Source organism: Patiria miniata, unplaced genomic scaffold (genome assembly GCF_015706575.1).
Source record: "Patiria miniata isolate m_02_andy unplaced genomic scaffold, ASM1570657v1 HiC_scaffold_4, whole genome shotgun sequence".
Classification (NCBI taxonomy): domain Eukaryota; kingdom Metazoa; phylum Echinodermata; class Asteroidea; order Valvatida; family Asterinidae; genus Patiria; species Patiria miniata.
In genome coordinates this window covers 9856916-9874384 of record NW_024037071.1, presented here as the reverse complement: position 1 = coordinate 9874384, position 17469 = coordinate 9856916, and the positions used below count along the sequence as shown (strand labels likewise).

Below are 17469 nucleotides of genomic sequence, written 5' to 3'. Positions count from 1 at the left end.
CCGCGTCGACACAGTCGGGTGACGCACTGGGCCCTTGGATGAGTTCGGGACGGCTGTTCGGGCAACTACAGCTGTCCGCTGTCGTTTCCCCGAACTCTGCTCACTCTTATAGGTCGAGACAGACGCGACATCATCTTCTCTTGTACCAGGGCTGGGATCTTCGGCTTGCTGCAGGAATCCATTCGGTGGTTGTCTTCACCGCACTGGTAGCGAAAGAATGGATCGGAAGTTTCTACCTGGGGCTGTGGCCAAAGGAGACGGACGACGGGGAGTGTTGGGTTGGTTCTTAAAAAACCCGTCTGCAGCAGAGGGTCTGATTCTTTACTTGACTTAACAGTTGTTTGGAGTTATTAGAGTTTAAATTATCGAGATTTCATTGTATACAATAATTATTACGAAACAGTCAACTCCACCCATCTAGCGGGTGCCGCGCGAAGCGCGGCATCCCGCTAGTTCCAATTAACATCATTTCGTTGAAAACGCGTTTTGTAGCCCAATTGGGCGCTTTGACGTAATGTATAAAGGAGCCTTAATATCAGAGCCTGCAAGGTTATTTTAGAAAAGTAGGATCGGGAATGTTTCTCCAGTATACTCCAATCAAATCTCAAAGTCAAAATCCAAGCCGGTCCCTTCCATCCTCAGGGCGTAGATCTTGTCGAAGAGGGCGCTCTGTGCCACTGTGAAGTGGTTCTTCCAGTCGCCGACTTTTCCTGTAATGGAAATGAAACGAGAACACTTACCTTGCCTTTAATTCTGATTGATAGATTAATTTCATGACATATAATATCATTTTTGGTTTGTTTGTTTCTTTGTTTCTGTCATTTTTGGGGTTTAATTTACGAATGTAAATGCTCTACAAGAGTGCTGAATGGTAAAACAAAATGTGTCCTCAGTTCTTAGCAAGAGAGAGAGAGCTAGAAGTCACTCAGAAGCCATGATTACCACTTTCCGTGCATTGTGATCGACACGATTTGTAAACAGTGTCTCACCTTTTCTTAAAAAGGTATTGCCTTTGTGACTTGTCATTCGTTTCCCCTCCTCCCCTCGCTCTTCCTCAAGATGCTGATAAGTCTTCAGCATCCCACCAAAGGTCACGCGCTCCACAATGCCATCGATGACGTCATGGGGTAGATCCTTCCCGAGATGCTTAGCTACTTTGCAGATAGATCCCCTGAGGTCCTGAGGGTGCATGTAGACCGCCAAAAAAAAAAAGAGTCATAAGATCAGTGGCGTAGCTAGGGTTAAACTTCTGAGGGGCACCTAAGGGTGCACAGATTTATCAAAAGGGGCGGGGGGCAATGAAGACAATGATGTATATATTTTATTCAATATAAGATTTTAAATGGGGTGGGGGAACCCGGGGGGTACGGACATCCGCTGGGGCTGGGGGGGGGGGGGCACGTACCTCCTGTACTGTGCCGCCCCCGGTAGTACGCCACTCTACAGTCCGAAGTTCCATTGGTCCGACGTCCCATTGGTCCGACGGCCCATTGCTCTATACGTTCCATTGGTATAAACGTCCTATTGGTCCGACATCCATAGGGTTAGGGTTAGGGTCAGTCAACCTGAACCATTGGAACTACACAGTATTATGTTTTGTGGGACCAATGGGACTTCGGACCAATAAGACTTCAGACCAATGGGACGTCGGACCAATGGGACGTCGGACCAATGGGAGTTCGGACCAATGGAACGTCGGACCAATGGGACTTCGGACCAATGGGGTTTCGGACTATCGAGACGTTACCTATAAGACACCAGTGATAGGCTACACTTAAAAAGGGAAAAACAGGGGACGAACTTAAACCTCCCCAACGTGTTCAATACACATAAATTAAAGCTTCAATAAAAGAGGACCATCTCTAAAAGTAGTCTGGAAGCCTAGGCCTATGGTTATTTCTGAAAATGATCCTGGCCACAACTTTACTACCGTGGGACGACTTTTGTGTTAATGTTATTCCAAAGTACTCAGAAATGTAAGCTCAAAGAATGGTTCAGAGTTCGACCCCATCAATGTTTCAAACCCGCATGAGCAAGACTCACAAAATTCGCAAGAGAAATGAGAAATAAGGGATAGGAATCGTGATTGGCTTGAGCAATCTTGGCCTACTGACTGGCCGGCAATCCTGAATGCACAACAATGAATACGATAGATGACAGTCAGCCTTGAAGGTGTCAATACAGAGGTTTGTTTGATACAAGAACACTACGACAATGACAATGACACCCAGCCTAAAATGACTGGTGACAGTGACCAAGGCTCGGCATTTTATGATCTGCCCTCTGAACAGCGTACCATTGCAATGTATGACATGGATCGAGTTAATGCATTGATCAAGCGAATTAACTGTTTAAAGGGAAGATACAACATTTGCAAACATCACAAAACGAAATGATCAAATTATCACAAAATACCTTACTGGATTGTTAGGGAATGACAGTCTAAAACATCCTGTAAAATCGTGGCTCCTGGTTTGCTGACATTTTCAAGAGAAACGATATTTTTCCAACGCTGGTCGGCCGACCAGCGTTGGAGAAAACTGGCTTTATTCAAAAACTGCTCCTAATTTTTCATAATAAGTCATTCTGTGTTTTCTTTGCAATTGATTACACACCTGTGAAGGGGTACAAGCCTGCTAGATTGATTATCTAACCTTACAATTCCCCAAGGTCTATAAATTCTCCGTTTCATATTAAGTGGGGTCAGGGAACCAGACTACAAGAGCATGCATTGGTTTTTTTGGTTTTCCCTAGCGCTACAAGCCCAAAACGTGAAACAAGTCATTTAAACAATATTTGCTATAACATACTAATCCTCCAAATCCATTTATTTCTAAAAATTGCAGCAAAAGCAAATGTTGTACATTCCCTTTAAGTGAAACTTCTTACGAACCTTGTGGAGATCTTCGTACTTCAGAAACAGGACGTTCTCATTGTTCCGCTGCCTCCAATAGCTGAGAACATGATCAAACCAAGATCCGAAAACCGCTGGGGAAAAAATCAACGACAGGATAGTAAATTAGAAAGCACTCAGAGAGCGCAAACCTCCGCAAAGGCTAACTAATTCCATGCCACGTTGTGCCAATGTGGGACCCTTCGGTGGGGCGTGAGAAATACCCGCATGGGAAACAACCAAGGCACGATGACCGCGAGTATGGGAGGGCGCCAGTATGGGAGGGCGCCATCTATTGACAGGCTTGTCAGCACACCCAAAAGAAAATACTCTCATAAATAGTGCAGAATCCTTAAAGAAAATCCTGGATCCAGACCCAGATCCGGATCACTTCCAAAATCTAATTGATTTGTACTTGTAGCATGGAACACCCCCAAAACATTTTTCATGCAAATCCGTAAATAATTTTTTGAGTTGTATTTTTAACAGACAAACCAACCAACCAACCAACCAATGCCGATGAAAACATAACCTCCTTGGCGGAGGTAATGAACTTATAATGATATAGTAGGCCTATACCACTCGTATATTATTTGAGTAATATCGGTCAATTGATAGGGAAACTGAAACAAGATTTTCTCGAGGGAAAAAAAGGGGGAAAGCCTTTACTTGGAGACATTTTGGCAAAAACCCAAGTCCTGATTCCTAAACAAGGCAAAGATCTGAATAGCGGGTGAACAAAAAATACTTGCATGTGTCAGAGAAACAAAAATCTGATTAGCCAGACTGAAGTATCTATACCTGTAAAAAAAAAATTCGAATTCGGGCGTTTGCCACGCAGAGTTTATTTTTCCCAGTGCATTGCGGGAGATGGTCGACAAATTCGCAGCGTGGGACATTTGAAATTGTTCGTTTCTCCGGTCAGCAGTTTCGTTAGCGTATGATTCGAGTATTTGTTTGCCCTTATCTTTGCTTTTTATCAATATGGTGTTTTGTGTAAGACGGCAGAACGCTGTGCCCCAATCTATAACAAACTAGCTCAAATTGTCTGCTGACGCTCATTCAAATGGGCCATGTTTTGTCGACCGTAAATTTGAAAAGTAAACTCTCCGTGGCAAACTCTTGGTGGCGCACTGCATTGTGAATCGCCCGAATTGACTCTAGAGGAATACCGTTTTTGTTGTTAGAATACTAACGTTTGACACTTACTTTTGCCCAGACTGAATGCCCAGAAGAATTCAGCGAAATCCCAAAACGGCGCCCACTTGGACAAAGAAACGAGTGTGTCTTTTGGGTTCCGGGCCACGTACACCACCTCAAAAAGGGGGAGAAAATAAACAAAGGATGTATGTCGTTTCTGAATTATTTACATGTATATTCAGAATTATTATCTACACATGTTACCTTAGGTTGCTTAGTCAAGATTTGAGGAGGTCGATAACTCTCCAAGCAGTGGCTTAAGATGCACCGTTGCGATGCCATAGCTGCGTACGTCTTGTACCCGGGGGTCACACTCTCAACTTTCGTCGGGTCTTCTGCCAGCGAGAACTCTAAACCATTTGTCATGAAAGTACGGTCGAAATCGTCTTTCCCATCGTGGAGAATAAAACCGACTATTTCTAACATCCAGTGGGTGCCTGTAATTGAACAAAACACGCGAAAAGAAGGATTTCCAAAATAATCTGGACAAGCGATGGGAGGCGGCTGACTTTTTAAACAATTCAATGCGTATGTCGGCATTCAGGAACAGCCATTTTGCAAACGCCGTTGACTATATAAGGGGCTCATCGATAAAGACAAAAAATCAGGCTGGGTGGACAGGGATGGGCGTTGCGAGGGGGGGGGGGGCAAGGGGGCCCCCTGGACAAAAAAAGGAGGTGGAAAAAAGGAAAAAAGGGGCGAAGTCATAGTGGTGTAAATTTAATGAGTTGGAGGGGGGGGGGCAACAAGTCCCTGCCCCCCTCTAAAACTGAGAAATCGAGAGTATGTTGAGAAATACAGGAATTTTTTGGGAAAAATATGTTTTGCCCCCTCTAGAAAAAATCCTGGCGACGCCCATGTGGGGAGGGGGTCAACCCCAAGCCCCTTTCTAGGCATTTTTTCGCCATATATAAATAAAAAGTCAAAAACTCGCAATATCTTACGACATTTTCGTCTTTGATGTCTCATCAGGATATTTTGAACAATGACTATATTTATACTAGTTTCATTTCAACAGGATAGCCTTTTCATCTATTTAAACTGCTACTCTTAAGCAGTGGCGCACCCAATTCTTTTTAAGTCCCACGATTTGACCTTGGTGACATGTATTTTTCGAGCAGTAAAATAGGGGTGTAGGTGAGGCCACCAGCGTCCCCCCCCCCCCCACTTATTTTTATTGGGTTAAGGGTCATTAAGAGCAGTGGCGCACCCAGGATTTGGCTTGGGGGGTGGGGGCTCACAATTGTTTTTTTCAAGGCAACAGAAAAAATTGGGGTTTTTTGATGGGGGGGGGGGGACTATTTTGACGTTGGTGGCGTCACCTACACCACTATTTTGCTGCTCGACAATGTGTCACTCTGTTGTTCCAAACAGTCAGAATACATAAATTCCTTTGTTTTGACGAAACAGGTTTTAGGGTCATTGCGTTTAAATGGTGATATTCTTTGAACGGCTTGAGCAATTTCAGTATTTTTTTCATTTAAAAGAAATTTATGAAATTTGTTTGACTCGCCCTGTAATCCTGTATATCAGGAAACTTCGATTTCTCCGCAAGTCAATTCACCATTTCAAACTGAAAGTATCGATGAAATAAGGCCGTGGTAAGTCAATCTATACCATTTTTTCGAGTACGAGTACTTTCAAAATTGATGATCGATTACAATTTCGACATGTCGAGTACGGGTACTTTGCTTCCTGAGTACGAGTACCGTCATTTCGAGTACGAGTAATTTGACATTGGAGTACGAGTACGAGTAGGCCTACTCTAAAAAAAAAAAAGAAGAAAGTAATACAACTAGTACTCGAGTACTACAACACTACATCCAACACAAGGAACTTTAAAATGCTCAATCGTGTGCTGAAATCAAAGGGCAGAAACACTCTGTACTAATATGTATTGTTCACTTGTTGAATACAGGATTATCAAGTGCATGTAGTAGAATTGTGCCATTTCCATAGGGTCACTGTTCACATTAGGGTCGTATTATGGGTCGTGCCCCATTTTTCATGGTCTATGGCACATTTGTACAAACACAATGGTGAAGAATCCTTAAAATAAGTCCTGCCTCCGGATCAAGTCCAACATGTCCTGTGTTTTATTTCTCCATGGTATAATGCCCGATAAGGTCAGCATATAAGCTCCTTACCTGATCTTGGATAGGAAAAGACGAATACGTCGTCATCGCGCACTTCAAAGGTCTTCATGGCTTCCAGATTGGACCGCGTTACATGGAACGGGAATTTGATCCCATTCACGACATGGCGGCCCGTCCGCTGGTCACTTTCCGCCAGCTCCTCCTCCAGCTGTTGGTGCCTTTTCCCGTTGATCAAGTCCGGCATCAACGCCTGAATTTGTTCGGCAACACTCATGATAACAACTAGCCTAAGTAACAGAGTTCACAAACGATCAAGTGGTTTGCTTATAAACGCGGGTTCCTCTGAAAACCGTCCCTGCGTTTATAGGCCTAGCGCGTGTTCGTGCGTTGATGGTTTAAGGCTGAGATTTTGTACACGATTGCAAGGAACTTGCTCTCCGCTATTGTGTAGCTATAATATTTAACCCGAGTGTGAACTTTCATGCTGGGCATGGAGGTTAAGCCGATCCTTTCTCTATGAACCGATGAACGAGCCATGTGAGGGACCGTCTGTAAAGTTTATCCTGTCCCTCCTGGTAAATATGTCCCCCGGACAAATTTACCGGCTCGTGACCCGGCCGGTAAATCTGTTCAGGGGGGACACATTTACCTTGGTAGATCTGTCCCCCTCCAGGTAAATTAGTCCCCCTGCCCAACGTTGAATGTGTCCCCCTGGTAAATGTACAAACTCAGTACAGTCCACTCTAGTGCGTGGCTTAGAATAGGGCTATTAGTGGTGCATGACCTTGCTGCCTTAAAAAAAGAGACATTTGCAGTCAGAGGCCGTGTCACGCACACAGCCCTGTTTGACCTCAGTTTCTTGTCCCGCGGGTCACGCACGCATGGCCCAAAAGCGTACGCGAGGTTTTACGAGATGTATTCGAGACTACTGAAAAACACAAAAAAGTACCTGGATACGTGCACTGTTTTGCCAAGATGGCCAAATAATTGAAAAGTTGAAATTGTGTGCTTTATTTTGATACCAAAAATAACTGCTTTGGACAAATATAAAGTGTTATTACGGCCTGTCAAAAAAGCATATTTTATATCAACAAAAGCGAGGGCCGATAGTTTTTAGGTGTACATTCGAATCTTAAAAACGGCCAAAAGAAATGGCAAGGCTCAGTAGATAGAGAAAAGTATACGCTTCTTTTTCATGTGAAACACGTGCAGGAGACTAATGTTTGGTCCAAAATCGACGGTTAAAAAATGAAGACTTTTTGCGAGATTTCATGATTCGCAATCACATGTAAACAAACGTAAGTAGGCCAACGGCCTGAAGAGCACGTGCGAACGTGCAATGATTGACTTATGAATATTAAGCAGGACATCTCAAGCTCGACCAATCAGTGGTTGGGCGGCGCATATGGGGTCACAAGTTCATACCATGTTTGCGTTCCTTGCTCTATGCTTTTACGATGTATGCAATGGTGACAATCTTTTTTCGCGTTGTGAAAAATGGAAGTTGTTGGAAACATTTAATTAGGTGTACATGGAATTCTTAAAATATTAACGACATCACGTTCACGAGATTTTTTTGTAGATGAAGGTTTACTCTTTCCTTAGATTACCTCAACATTTGGAAGACTTTCGTCGTTCTCGAAAAAAACCCGGAAATTTCATGACCTAATTTTTAGTCGATTTGCCCGTGAAATAATATCGTCAAAATTCATCAAAATAATTTTTTTTTGGAGAAAAAATGTGTATACCTTGCAGATCAAAACAATATGACAGAATAACCTGGAGGGGGGACAGAATCAACGGGACGGAATCATCCCCCACGGTGGTGAGAAACCAACAAGTGCGGATTTCGAGGTATTTTTCGAACTTCCCAACAACCAAAATGTACTGAAAAATGGAGGGAAACGTACATAAGCTAAAAATGCGCCGTTTTGATGTAAGTGCGAGTGTACATGGGCCTAAAGCCGTACATCTGTATCATGAGCAGCGCCCCCTAGCTCCATACTGCACTCCTTGAGTATGCGGTTCGGTATGTTGTCTGGCCCTGATGCTTACGATGGATTGATATCATGAAGAAGTTTCAAGATGCCTGTGTTGATCTCTAGTGGATCAATATCAATATAGGCTTGTTGCAGGTTTGGGATACTCGTATAGAGGTTTCCTGTGAGAGACTTAAAGAAGGAGTATAAGATATTTGCTTTGGCCTTGTGATCAGACACTGTACGACTTCCGTCTTTAAGATGGTAAACACCAATGTTGTCTGTTCGCTTAGATTTCACGTATTTCCAGAATACCTTCGGGTAATGTTGTAGTACATCATCAAGCAAACTACATATATATGTACACACTGCTAACGTGCTTTGTTGTGATTTTTCTTGTAGATTTACGAGCCTTTTTCGAAGAGATGGATGTCACTCGTACTGTGTTCTACGTCGTCGGTTGTGCAATCCATGGACCTTTTTGTTTTCGGAACGAAGTGCAGGAGAAAACCAGGGCAGGTTGAATCTTGATGAGGCAAGTCTAGATGGAATATATTTGTCAGTTAGTGATGAGTTGACCGCAGTTTTCAGCGAGGTCCAATTTTCATCCACCGAGTGATGGTGCAAATCCTGGAGGAATTTTTCACCAAAGATTTTCAGTTCAGTGTGGAGATTAGCAAAGTAAATGTGAATTTTACGACGCCCCGGGCTTCGGTGTATTGCAGTCAGTATTTAGATGAACTTTACCAATGTTGTGGTTCCCTACAGGTGAGATGGATTTTGGGCCTATTTACTGGTCTGCAACCTGTAGGTACCAGACCTGTAAATAGACTCCAGTGATAAATACCCCCACTTCCAAAGATATTTTGGGCCCAATTTCATCCAAATTTCACAGAAATATAAGCTTGCAGTCCTGTTCACGGCTTCCACCCTTCTTTTCTTTTTTTACAAACCCTCAAGTTCATGGCCAACAAAATGCTCGTATGAAGTTCCTTTTGGTGGCAAAACCCATAATAATGTCAAATGAATGGCTGCCGGATATTTCAAAATGGCCGCCATTGTTTCCCTTAATAGCTTGAGCTATGGAAAGCCCATGAAGTTCATTTTGGTGGCAAACCCCATATTTTGGATACAAGAAATCTAGATGTTAAACTAATGACGTACTACCAATGCATGCATGACGGTCATCTTGGATATTTCAAAACTGCCGCCATTTTAGATCTGTTCTACCAGTAACCGGGGCTGAAAAAAAGTCGTATGCAGTTCATTTCGGTTACAAACCTAATATTTTGACACACGAAATGTGAATAACACACATAATAATTTTCAGTCTCATAACCCGATCGAGTTTCCCAAGAGGTATCTTTAAGACGTACCAATCTCGGTGATTGTTTAAAAAGGCTGGCATATCTTGTTTATTGATTCTGTAGTAATACTATGGTATACTGTATTTTTCATGGCACTTTGACCCTACCGTGGTATGGGATGGTATGAGTACCATGGTGCCACCATGGTACTTTTCAAAAGTGGTACAAATGCTATGCTTATACATAATACAACATTCCATGAATATACATAGTGTGCCGGTTTAATTGTGGTAGCACAAAATTGAAACGACGGTACACAATTACCATATAGTTAGAATGATACTTCCATTATTGCCCTGTGTTGTGTACATGTTCATGAAGGCCTACAAATGTACGTTTCAGGAATAAAACCACACGGGTACCATTGAACTGAGACCCAGTGGGATCCCGATCCAGATTTGGTCACACTTTAGTTACGCCACTGTAGACAATATGTGTGATATATATTCTAATTTCAATATTTATCGACTGGAAGTTCTAGGCCCATGTTAGCGTGTATATACAACTGAACTGTATTATAATTATAGGCCTCTTTTGGCAAGATCTATCCCGCATCCGAAATTATAATCATAGGCTTACCCTTACAGAAATGTCCCATGAGCATCCCATGGGACCCCATGGGAAACCCATGGGGTTATCAAGAACACCATGTAAGTTAAAATGATCACCATGGGAGATTTTATGATCATCATAGGAAACCCATGGGAACACCATGGAGATTGCATGGACAACATGGGAACACCATGGGGATTTTACGAGCTCCATGGGAACACCATGGGAACACCATGGGGATTTTATGAGCTCCATGGGAACACCATTGGGATTTTACGGACACCATGGGAACACCATGGGGATTTTATGGACACCATGGGAACACCATGTAGAACTATAATGAACACCATGGGAACACCATGGGAATTTATGGACACCATGGGAACCCCATGGCGATTTAATGGACACCATGGGAACACCATGGGGATTTTATGGACACCATGGGAACACCATTGGGATTGTATGTCACCATGGGAACACCATGGGGATTTACTGGACACCATGGGAACATCATGGGGATTTTAGACACATGGGTACACCATGAGGATTCGGACACCATGAGAATACCATAATGTGGGTGATATAAATTATGGACACAATGGGAACACCATGGAGATTTAAAAGGCAGCACGGGGACACTGCCGAGTTATACTGGAGAACATGCATGTGCCATGGGAAACCATCATAGACCCAATTACACTCCCAAGTTATAGGCAAACCTTTCTTTGATTTAATTACTTATTCGCCTAGCTGTAAATTTGAATTCAATTAAAAATATTTCCCTTGTGGTCATAGAGGTTATCAAGAATCATATTTACAACTGAACTGTATTATAATTATAGGCCTCTTTTGGCAAGATCTATCCCGCATCCGAAATTATAATCATAGGCCTATAGGTCCTATCTGCATGGTAGAGCTCTACAGAATGGAATACAGAGAGGCAATTATATGCAGTAGTATAGTGCAGCTAGAGCAGCACGTCTCACATCGGGGCTCTCAAAGCTCAAAGTCAAACTCCAAGCCGGTCCCTTCCATCTTCAATGCATAGATCTTGTCGAACAGGGCGCTCTGTGCCACAGTGAAAGTGTTCTTCCAGTTGCCGACTTGTCCTGCATGTTACGGAAAATAAAAATGAAAAATGAAAAGTATTGTTAAATCAATGACAACACACTCCTGGTGATATACTCCGTACAATATTTCATTGCATTGGCTAATACAGATTTCTTCTTGTCATCCGGTAACGTATCCCATTCTTGCAGAATCATTAAAAAGTCTTCGAAAAGCCGAAGATCTAGTGGCAGAATATTATAATACCAATGATGGGTCGGGAATGTCCACTGAATTTTTCACTTTAGTGTACATGAAGGGGTGCAAAAAATAAGGCAGCACGGCAAGTTTTGTTCTGAATTGAGATGTATGAAAGATGGGGAGACACGTAAAGGAATGGAGAACCATTAAAAAAAAAAAAAAAAAATCTAAATATCAATGGAATATCACAACCCCATCACACCTTGTCTAAGATACGGAACCACTCCTAGGTAACGCGTCATGCGTTTCCCCTCCTCCCCGCGTTCTTCCTCAATCTGTTGATAAGTCTTCTGCATCCCACCAAATGTCACGCGTTCCACGATGTCATCGATGACGTCATCGGGTAGATCCTTCCCAACATGCTGAGCTAGTTTGCAAATGGAGCCCCTGAGGTCCTGAATATTAGGAGTAAAACGACGAAGCAAAGTGGCATTTCGTGAAGCGTTTGCCTCATTATAATCCCCTGTGTATAGTATACAAATATTGACTGCTTCGAGTGGTGTAGTAAAACTAGCCTCCCGAGGTGATCCATGAAGCATTCTATTCCCGAGGCGAAGCCGAGGGAAAATAGAATGCTCCATAGATCACCGAGAAAGGATAGTTTTACTACACCACGAGATAAAGCAGTCAATATTTGTTTTATAACACCTGTCCCACAGATTCTGCTTGATTTTAAGCGATAACTGATTAATTTAATCTGAATACAATAAAAAAGTACTACTATTTGAATACGAAATAAGTTCAAAATTAACTTGCACTTTTTTCTAACTATCCCTTCACGAAATGTTTGAACCCAGCTCTGTAGCGCTCGCGCATACAATACGCGCAACGCGCAAAACACACACCCCTATGCATTTTGCACACAGTGCGTATAGTACTTTGGTTGCTACGGGTATAGTACTTTGGTTGCTATGGGTATAGTACTTTTGGCCGTGCACAGCAATATGTGTTATAGTTCTGTTTATTTCACGATTTTCATGTCAATTCGCTCTTTTCACACTTCCGCCATGGGCATGCAGAGCCTCGATCTTACAACTTTACACAATAGATATAGCCGGTTCAGTGATTCCCGTGTCGGGGTTCAGATCACAGAACCGGCTATTTTTATTGTGTAAATTTGCCAGATCGAGGCTGTGCATGCCCAATAGCGGAGTGTGAAAAGAGCGAATTCCTTTCAGCTCCACCGTATAACGGATAGTGTGGTGATGAATTTAGTATTCGTGAAATGAACTCCGTATTATCGTGCGCGCATTACTAATGGCCAATAATAACATAATAGTGACTATTGCATTCATAGGCCTAATAATCATTATGTCAACAGTGGTGACATTGAAAGTTACATCTTAACACTTGTTACGCATCAAGTCCTCCACCATTGTTATTATACCTGTGTACATTCATAGAGAAAGGACACAATTCTTTTGCAATGACACAGAGCGAAAGGATGATGCCAGCTGGGTCAAGAGGCGCACCAAAATAGTCGCGGATGGGCCCACACCCGTTGGCCGACCGCGCAAGACGTGGCAGAGCGCTGCGACGGATGACAAGCGACTGATTGGAGTCATAGACGAGGGACGCGACGGACAGGGCCAAGTGGAGGAGAGCCATAGGGAGAAAGCAGGCCAACCCAGAACAGACTGAACAACGGCCTTAAAACCGACGATGGTGATGATGATGACAGAGCAGCAGAACACGAGAAGTGATTATGAAATTTGATTGATATGACAGCATTGTAATAATGTGCTAATGACAAGCAGCCGACGACGATGCACCAAGTATACGGTCTTCTGATTCTTTACATCAATGCAGACGTATACATGTCCGTGTTTAATCAAATGAAGTCTCTCTTATACGTACCTTGTGGAGATCTTCGTACTTTACAAACAGAAAATTCTCCTTGTCCCGCTGGTTCCAATAGCTGAGCACGTGCTCAAACCAACATCCCATTACCACTGGAGGTACATGTATAGGGACAAACAAACAAACGACAGAAGTCAACAATGAACAGTGAAAGTGAACAGGACAAATACAGTGATCTACATATTGATTAAATTATCAGCCGAAGATTTTCTTTAAAACCGTTGATTTGAAAGAAAACTTACTTTTCCCGTGGCAAAATGCCCAGAACACCTCATCAAAATTCCAATGCGATGCCATGTTGAACAACGAAACGAGCATATCCTTTGGGTTTCGGGCCACGTACACCACCTTAAAAAACAAAAATCCGCCCCGAAGCAAGTGTTCACAAATTTACATGTATACCGCATATATTTACACATACACATTACACATTACGGACCGACAGTCAGTGACCATCAGAAATGCTAAGCGTTAGTATAGGATATATAAGGGATGTATACGCCAATGTGGCAGACAAAAACTTTGATGTGAAATGCACATCGCACATTGTGGACCAAAAGAAGCAATCTTGTTTGCTTTTGTAAGTTTTCATAATGTTAAGGGATGAGCTAAGACTTGTCGAAAAACAAATTTTAAATGTCAGAATCGTGCGGGCGCCATGCTCTCCCCATTCAATGCATTAAGGTCAGCTGACGGCTATTGACCAATAAACAGCCTCCATTTTGTTTGTCACGTAGAGGGTGTCATCGGTCGTCAGGCATAAAATTTGAATATTTAAACAATGGGCTATAAAAAAAATGGATAAATCTCATGCACGGGGCGGGGAGCTGAGAGTTTTGTTTGCCTTTTTATTTTTAATCTCCTTTTCTTAATTATTTTTATGACTTAACTGACCAGTGAATATCATACTTTACCTTTGCTTGCTTAGTTAAGATCTGAGGAGGTCGAAAACTCTCCAAGCAGTGGCTTAAGATGCACCGTGGCGATGCCATGGCTGCGTATGTCTTGTACCCGGGGGTCGCGGCACTCTCAATTTGAGTTGGGTCATCTGCCTTCGTGATCTCCAACGCGTTGGTCATGAAAGAACGGTTGAAATCCCCCTTCCCATCGTGAAGGATATAATGCATTATTTCACCCATCCAGTGTGTGCCTGTTATTGAATAAAACAAGCTTTAATAACAGAGATTGGTAGCTCACCAATTAACAACAAGAACAACAATAATAACAGCAAGAACAACAAGAACAACAAGAACAACAAGAGCAAAAAGAACAACCAGAGCAGTAGCAGCAGCAGCAGCAGCAGCAGCAAACAATTCCTGTGTACAATTCCGAATAGGACTTGGTAATTTTAATTAAAAAAAAAAAAACCAAAAAAGGGACCAAATTTGTGTACCCAACTATATGACCCCGAACTTGACCCCGATGCTTACAAACCTTATGTAACAGCAGTCTTGCTTAGGGGCAATGTCTTTGTTTTGGAAGGAAATGCATGGTGTGATTTAACCTTTGGTGATTTAAATGACAAAAGATGCTCCCTAAGATGGCCGCTGCGCATGAAGTCACCTTCGCTCTAATAAGACATATGTAAGAGTTACATCAGCCTAACTTATGTTTTTATTTAAATGAAGTCACGGCACATCCCAATGGCAAGTACACCGAGGGTTAGTGGACAATGAAACCAGTCAGCCGGTGTTTTATCAACCGTTCAATTTTGGGAATAGGGTTGCACTTCTACAACATTTCTTCTACTGCCAAGCAATTTGAACTTGCTTGTCAAATACCTAAATAGACTCCAGAGCAATGTTATTTTTAAGCTCTTACAGGAGCTTTTATAGGTGTCAATTGGTAGTCGGTAGGTCGGTCGGTCGGTCTTTCTGTCTATCTGTCCCCGAAACATTGACCGAAAATAATTGACTAATGGAACAATTGCCATGTCGTGGTCATAAAATGCACTCTTGAAGAAGGTTTTCGGAACAGCGGTTTTGTTTCGATCGATGCGCATGCGCGTTTATTTTGCATTATGTCTCTTCCCGAAAATTGACAAAAATAAGCCCCATAGGTTTCCCACAAAATATAACTACCAATTTAAAATTTTCAAAATAAATCGAAGACTTAAAGGGAATGTACATCATTGGCAACATTTTTGTTTTCTTGGTTTTTCCAACCTTTTCGAACACAAAACGTCAAAAAGGTCAGTGTAACAATATTTGATCTATTATACTAACCCCTCAAATAGTTCATTTCTGAAAATTACAGCAAAAGCCAATTACGTACATTCGCTATTTCTGATAGAGGAAAAAGAATGCCACGAAAACATCCTCATCGTTTGAACTGAAGCTGAATTCATGGTTGTGAACTTAGCTGCCTGTTTTCCGTAACTTCGGTGTACATTTAAACCATAACATTTCTGCATTGCAAATGGTATCTTTGGAGTGTGTCGGACTAGGGACAGGTGGCCATAGTGTAGGCTATCAAGCCTTACCTGATCTTGGGTAGGTGAAGACGTACACGTCGTCATCGCGCACTTCAAAAGTCCTCAGAGCTTCCAGATTGGACTGCGGAATGAAAACCGGGAATTTTCTCCCATTTACGACATGGCAGCCCATCTGCTTGTCGGTAGCAGCCAACTCCTCCTCCAGTTGTTGGAGTGTTTTCCCGTTGACCAAGTCCGGCATCAACGCCTGGATTTGTTCGGTAATGCTCATGGTGGATTAATGTTCAATGCGAGTAACACTGGTACGAGCGATTTGGCTGTGTTTAACTTTCAAGTCTGCGTGTTGAACAACAAGTCAACTGCAGCTCAAGGCCGGATGACTTGTAAAGATTTGACCCTGGACGTAAAAGGCCGCGGCTTGTCATGTGTGCCTTTATGAAGTGCAGTAGCCTACATTGTTCCCGTCACGTCATTTTGAAGGCTATTTATGCGATATGTTAAAGTGAGTCTGCAGTGAGAGCACCATGTGCGTCCAAGTAACACATGGCACGCTGAGAGACGGGATATGTTCGTGTTTATGCGGTACGTCTGGTGTTGTTATAGGACCGCGGCTCACACGAAAAGAATACTAGTAAGACATCAGACTAGAAAACTTTATGAATCTTCAGATGAAGAAATTACAATGCTCGCAAAGCTTATAAAAAGGGGGTTCCTCTGAAAACCGTCCCTGCGTTTATACTGTGCGAGTGTGCCTAGCGCGTGTTCGTGCATTGGTGGTTTAGGGCTGGGATTTTGTACACGATTGCATGGACCTTGCTCTCCGATATTGTGTAGCTATAATATTTAACCCGAGTGTGAACTCACGCTGTGTGAGGGACCGTCTGTAAAGTTTATTCTGTCCCTCCTGGTAAATGTGTCCCCCGGACAAATTAACCGGCTCGTGACCCCGCCGGTAAATCTGTTCAGGGGGACACATTTACCTTGGTAGATCTGTCCCCCTCCAGGTAAATTAGTCCCCCTGCCCAACGTTGAATGTGTTCCCCTGGTAAATGTACAAACTCAGTTGGACGGCTTAGAATAGGGCTACTAGTGATGCATGACCTTAATTGCTGCCTAAAAAAGAGACCAGTCAGTGGCCGTGTCACGCACACAGCCCTGTTTGACCCCAGTTTCTTGTCCAGAGGTCACGCACGCATGGCCCAAAAGCGTGCGCGAGATTTTACGAGATGTATTCGAGACTACAGAAAAACAAAAAAGTACCTGGATACGTGCACTGTTTGGCCAAGATGGCCAAATAATTGAAAGTTGAAATTGTGTGCTTTATTTTGATACCAAAAATAACTTCTTTGGACAAATATAAAGTGTTATTACGGCCTGTCAAACAAAATCATATTTTATATCAACAAAAGTGAGGGCCGATAGTTTCTAGGTGTACATTCGAATCTTAAAAACGGCCAAAAGAAATGGCAAGGCTCAGTAGATAGAGAAAAGTATACGCTTCTTTTTCATGTGAAACATGTGCAGGAGACTTCTAATGTTTGGTCCAAATCGCCGGTTAAAAAATGAAGACTTTTGCGAGATTTCATGATTCCCAATCACATGTAAACGAACGTAAGCTTGGCCAACGGCCTGAAGAGCACGTGCGAACGTGCAATGAACGACTTAATCAGTGGTTGGGCGGCGCGTACGGGGTCACAAGGTCATACCATGTTTGCGTTCTTTGCTCTATGCTTTTACGATGCACGCAATGGCGACAATCTTTTTTTCGCGTTGTGAAGAA

General features: G+C 42.7%; 2 protein-coding genes across 2 annotated transcripts; both read right to left on the bottom strand.

Moving 5' to 3' along the window:
• Window positions 1-459: 459 nt before the first annotated feature.
• On the bottom strand, window positions 460-6946 carry LOC119740180 (sulfotransferase 1C2-like). Its single transcript, XM_038215398.1, has 6 exons — window positions 6241-6946; window positions 4298-4530; window positions 4103-4208; window positions 2894-2988; window positions 990-1179; window positions 460-710 (listed from the first exon to the last, which is right to left on the bottom strand). The coding sequence occupies exons 1-6, from the start codon at window positions 6461-6463 to the stop codon at window positions 598-600; spliced, it is 960 nt and encodes a 319-aa protein (XP_038071326.1). The 5' UTR covers window positions 6464-6946; the 3' UTR covers window positions 460-597.
• A 3611-nt stretch (window positions 6947-10557) lies between these two features.
• On the bottom strand, window positions 10558-16452 carry LOC119740179 (sulfotransferase 1C2-like). Its single transcript, XM_038215396.1, has 6 exons — window positions 15738-16452; window positions 14170-14405; window positions 13498-13603; window positions 13253-13347; window positions 11598-11790; window positions 10558-11196 (listed from the first exon to the last, which is right to left on the bottom strand). Exons 1-6 carry the CDS (start codon window positions 15958-15960, stop codon window positions 11084-11086), a joined length of 966 nt encoding a protein of 321 aa, XP_038071324.1. The 5' UTR covers window positions 15961-16452; the 3' UTR covers window positions 10558-11083.
• Between the last annotated feature and the right edge of the window lie 1017 nt (window positions 16453-17469).

What these genes read in the sequence shown, in the direction of transcription:
- LOC119740180 (XM_038215398.1), bottom strand. Translation starts at nt 6,463, where the DNA reads ATGAGTGTTGCCGAACAAATTCAGGCGTTGATGCCGGACTTGATCAAC. An exon ending in GGCATTCAGTCTGGGCAAAA is followed by an intron (nt 2,989 to 4,102) that starts GTAAGTGTCAAA and finishes TTTTTTCCCCAG; the next exon opens with CGGTTTTCGGATCTTGGTTT. An exon ending in AGTACGAAGATCTCCACAAG is followed by an intron (nt 1,180 to 2,893) that starts GTTCGTAAGAAG and finishes ATGCACCCTCAG; the next exon opens with GACCTCAGGGGATCTATCTG.
- LOC119740179 (XM_038215396.1), bottom strand. Translation starts at nt 15,960, where the DNA reads ATGAGCATTACCGAACAAATCCAGGCGTTGATGCCGGACTTGGTCAAC. An exon ending in TCTTAACTAAGCAAGCAAAG is followed by an intron (nt 13,604 to 14,169) that starts GTAAAGTATGAT and finishes TTGTTTTTTAAG; the next exon opens with GTGGTGTACGTGGCCCGAAA. An exon ending in AGTACGAAGATCTCCACAAG is followed by an intron (nt 11,791 to 13,252) that starts GTACGTATAAGA and finishes CCTAATATTCAG; the next exon opens with GACCTCAGGGGCTCCATTTG.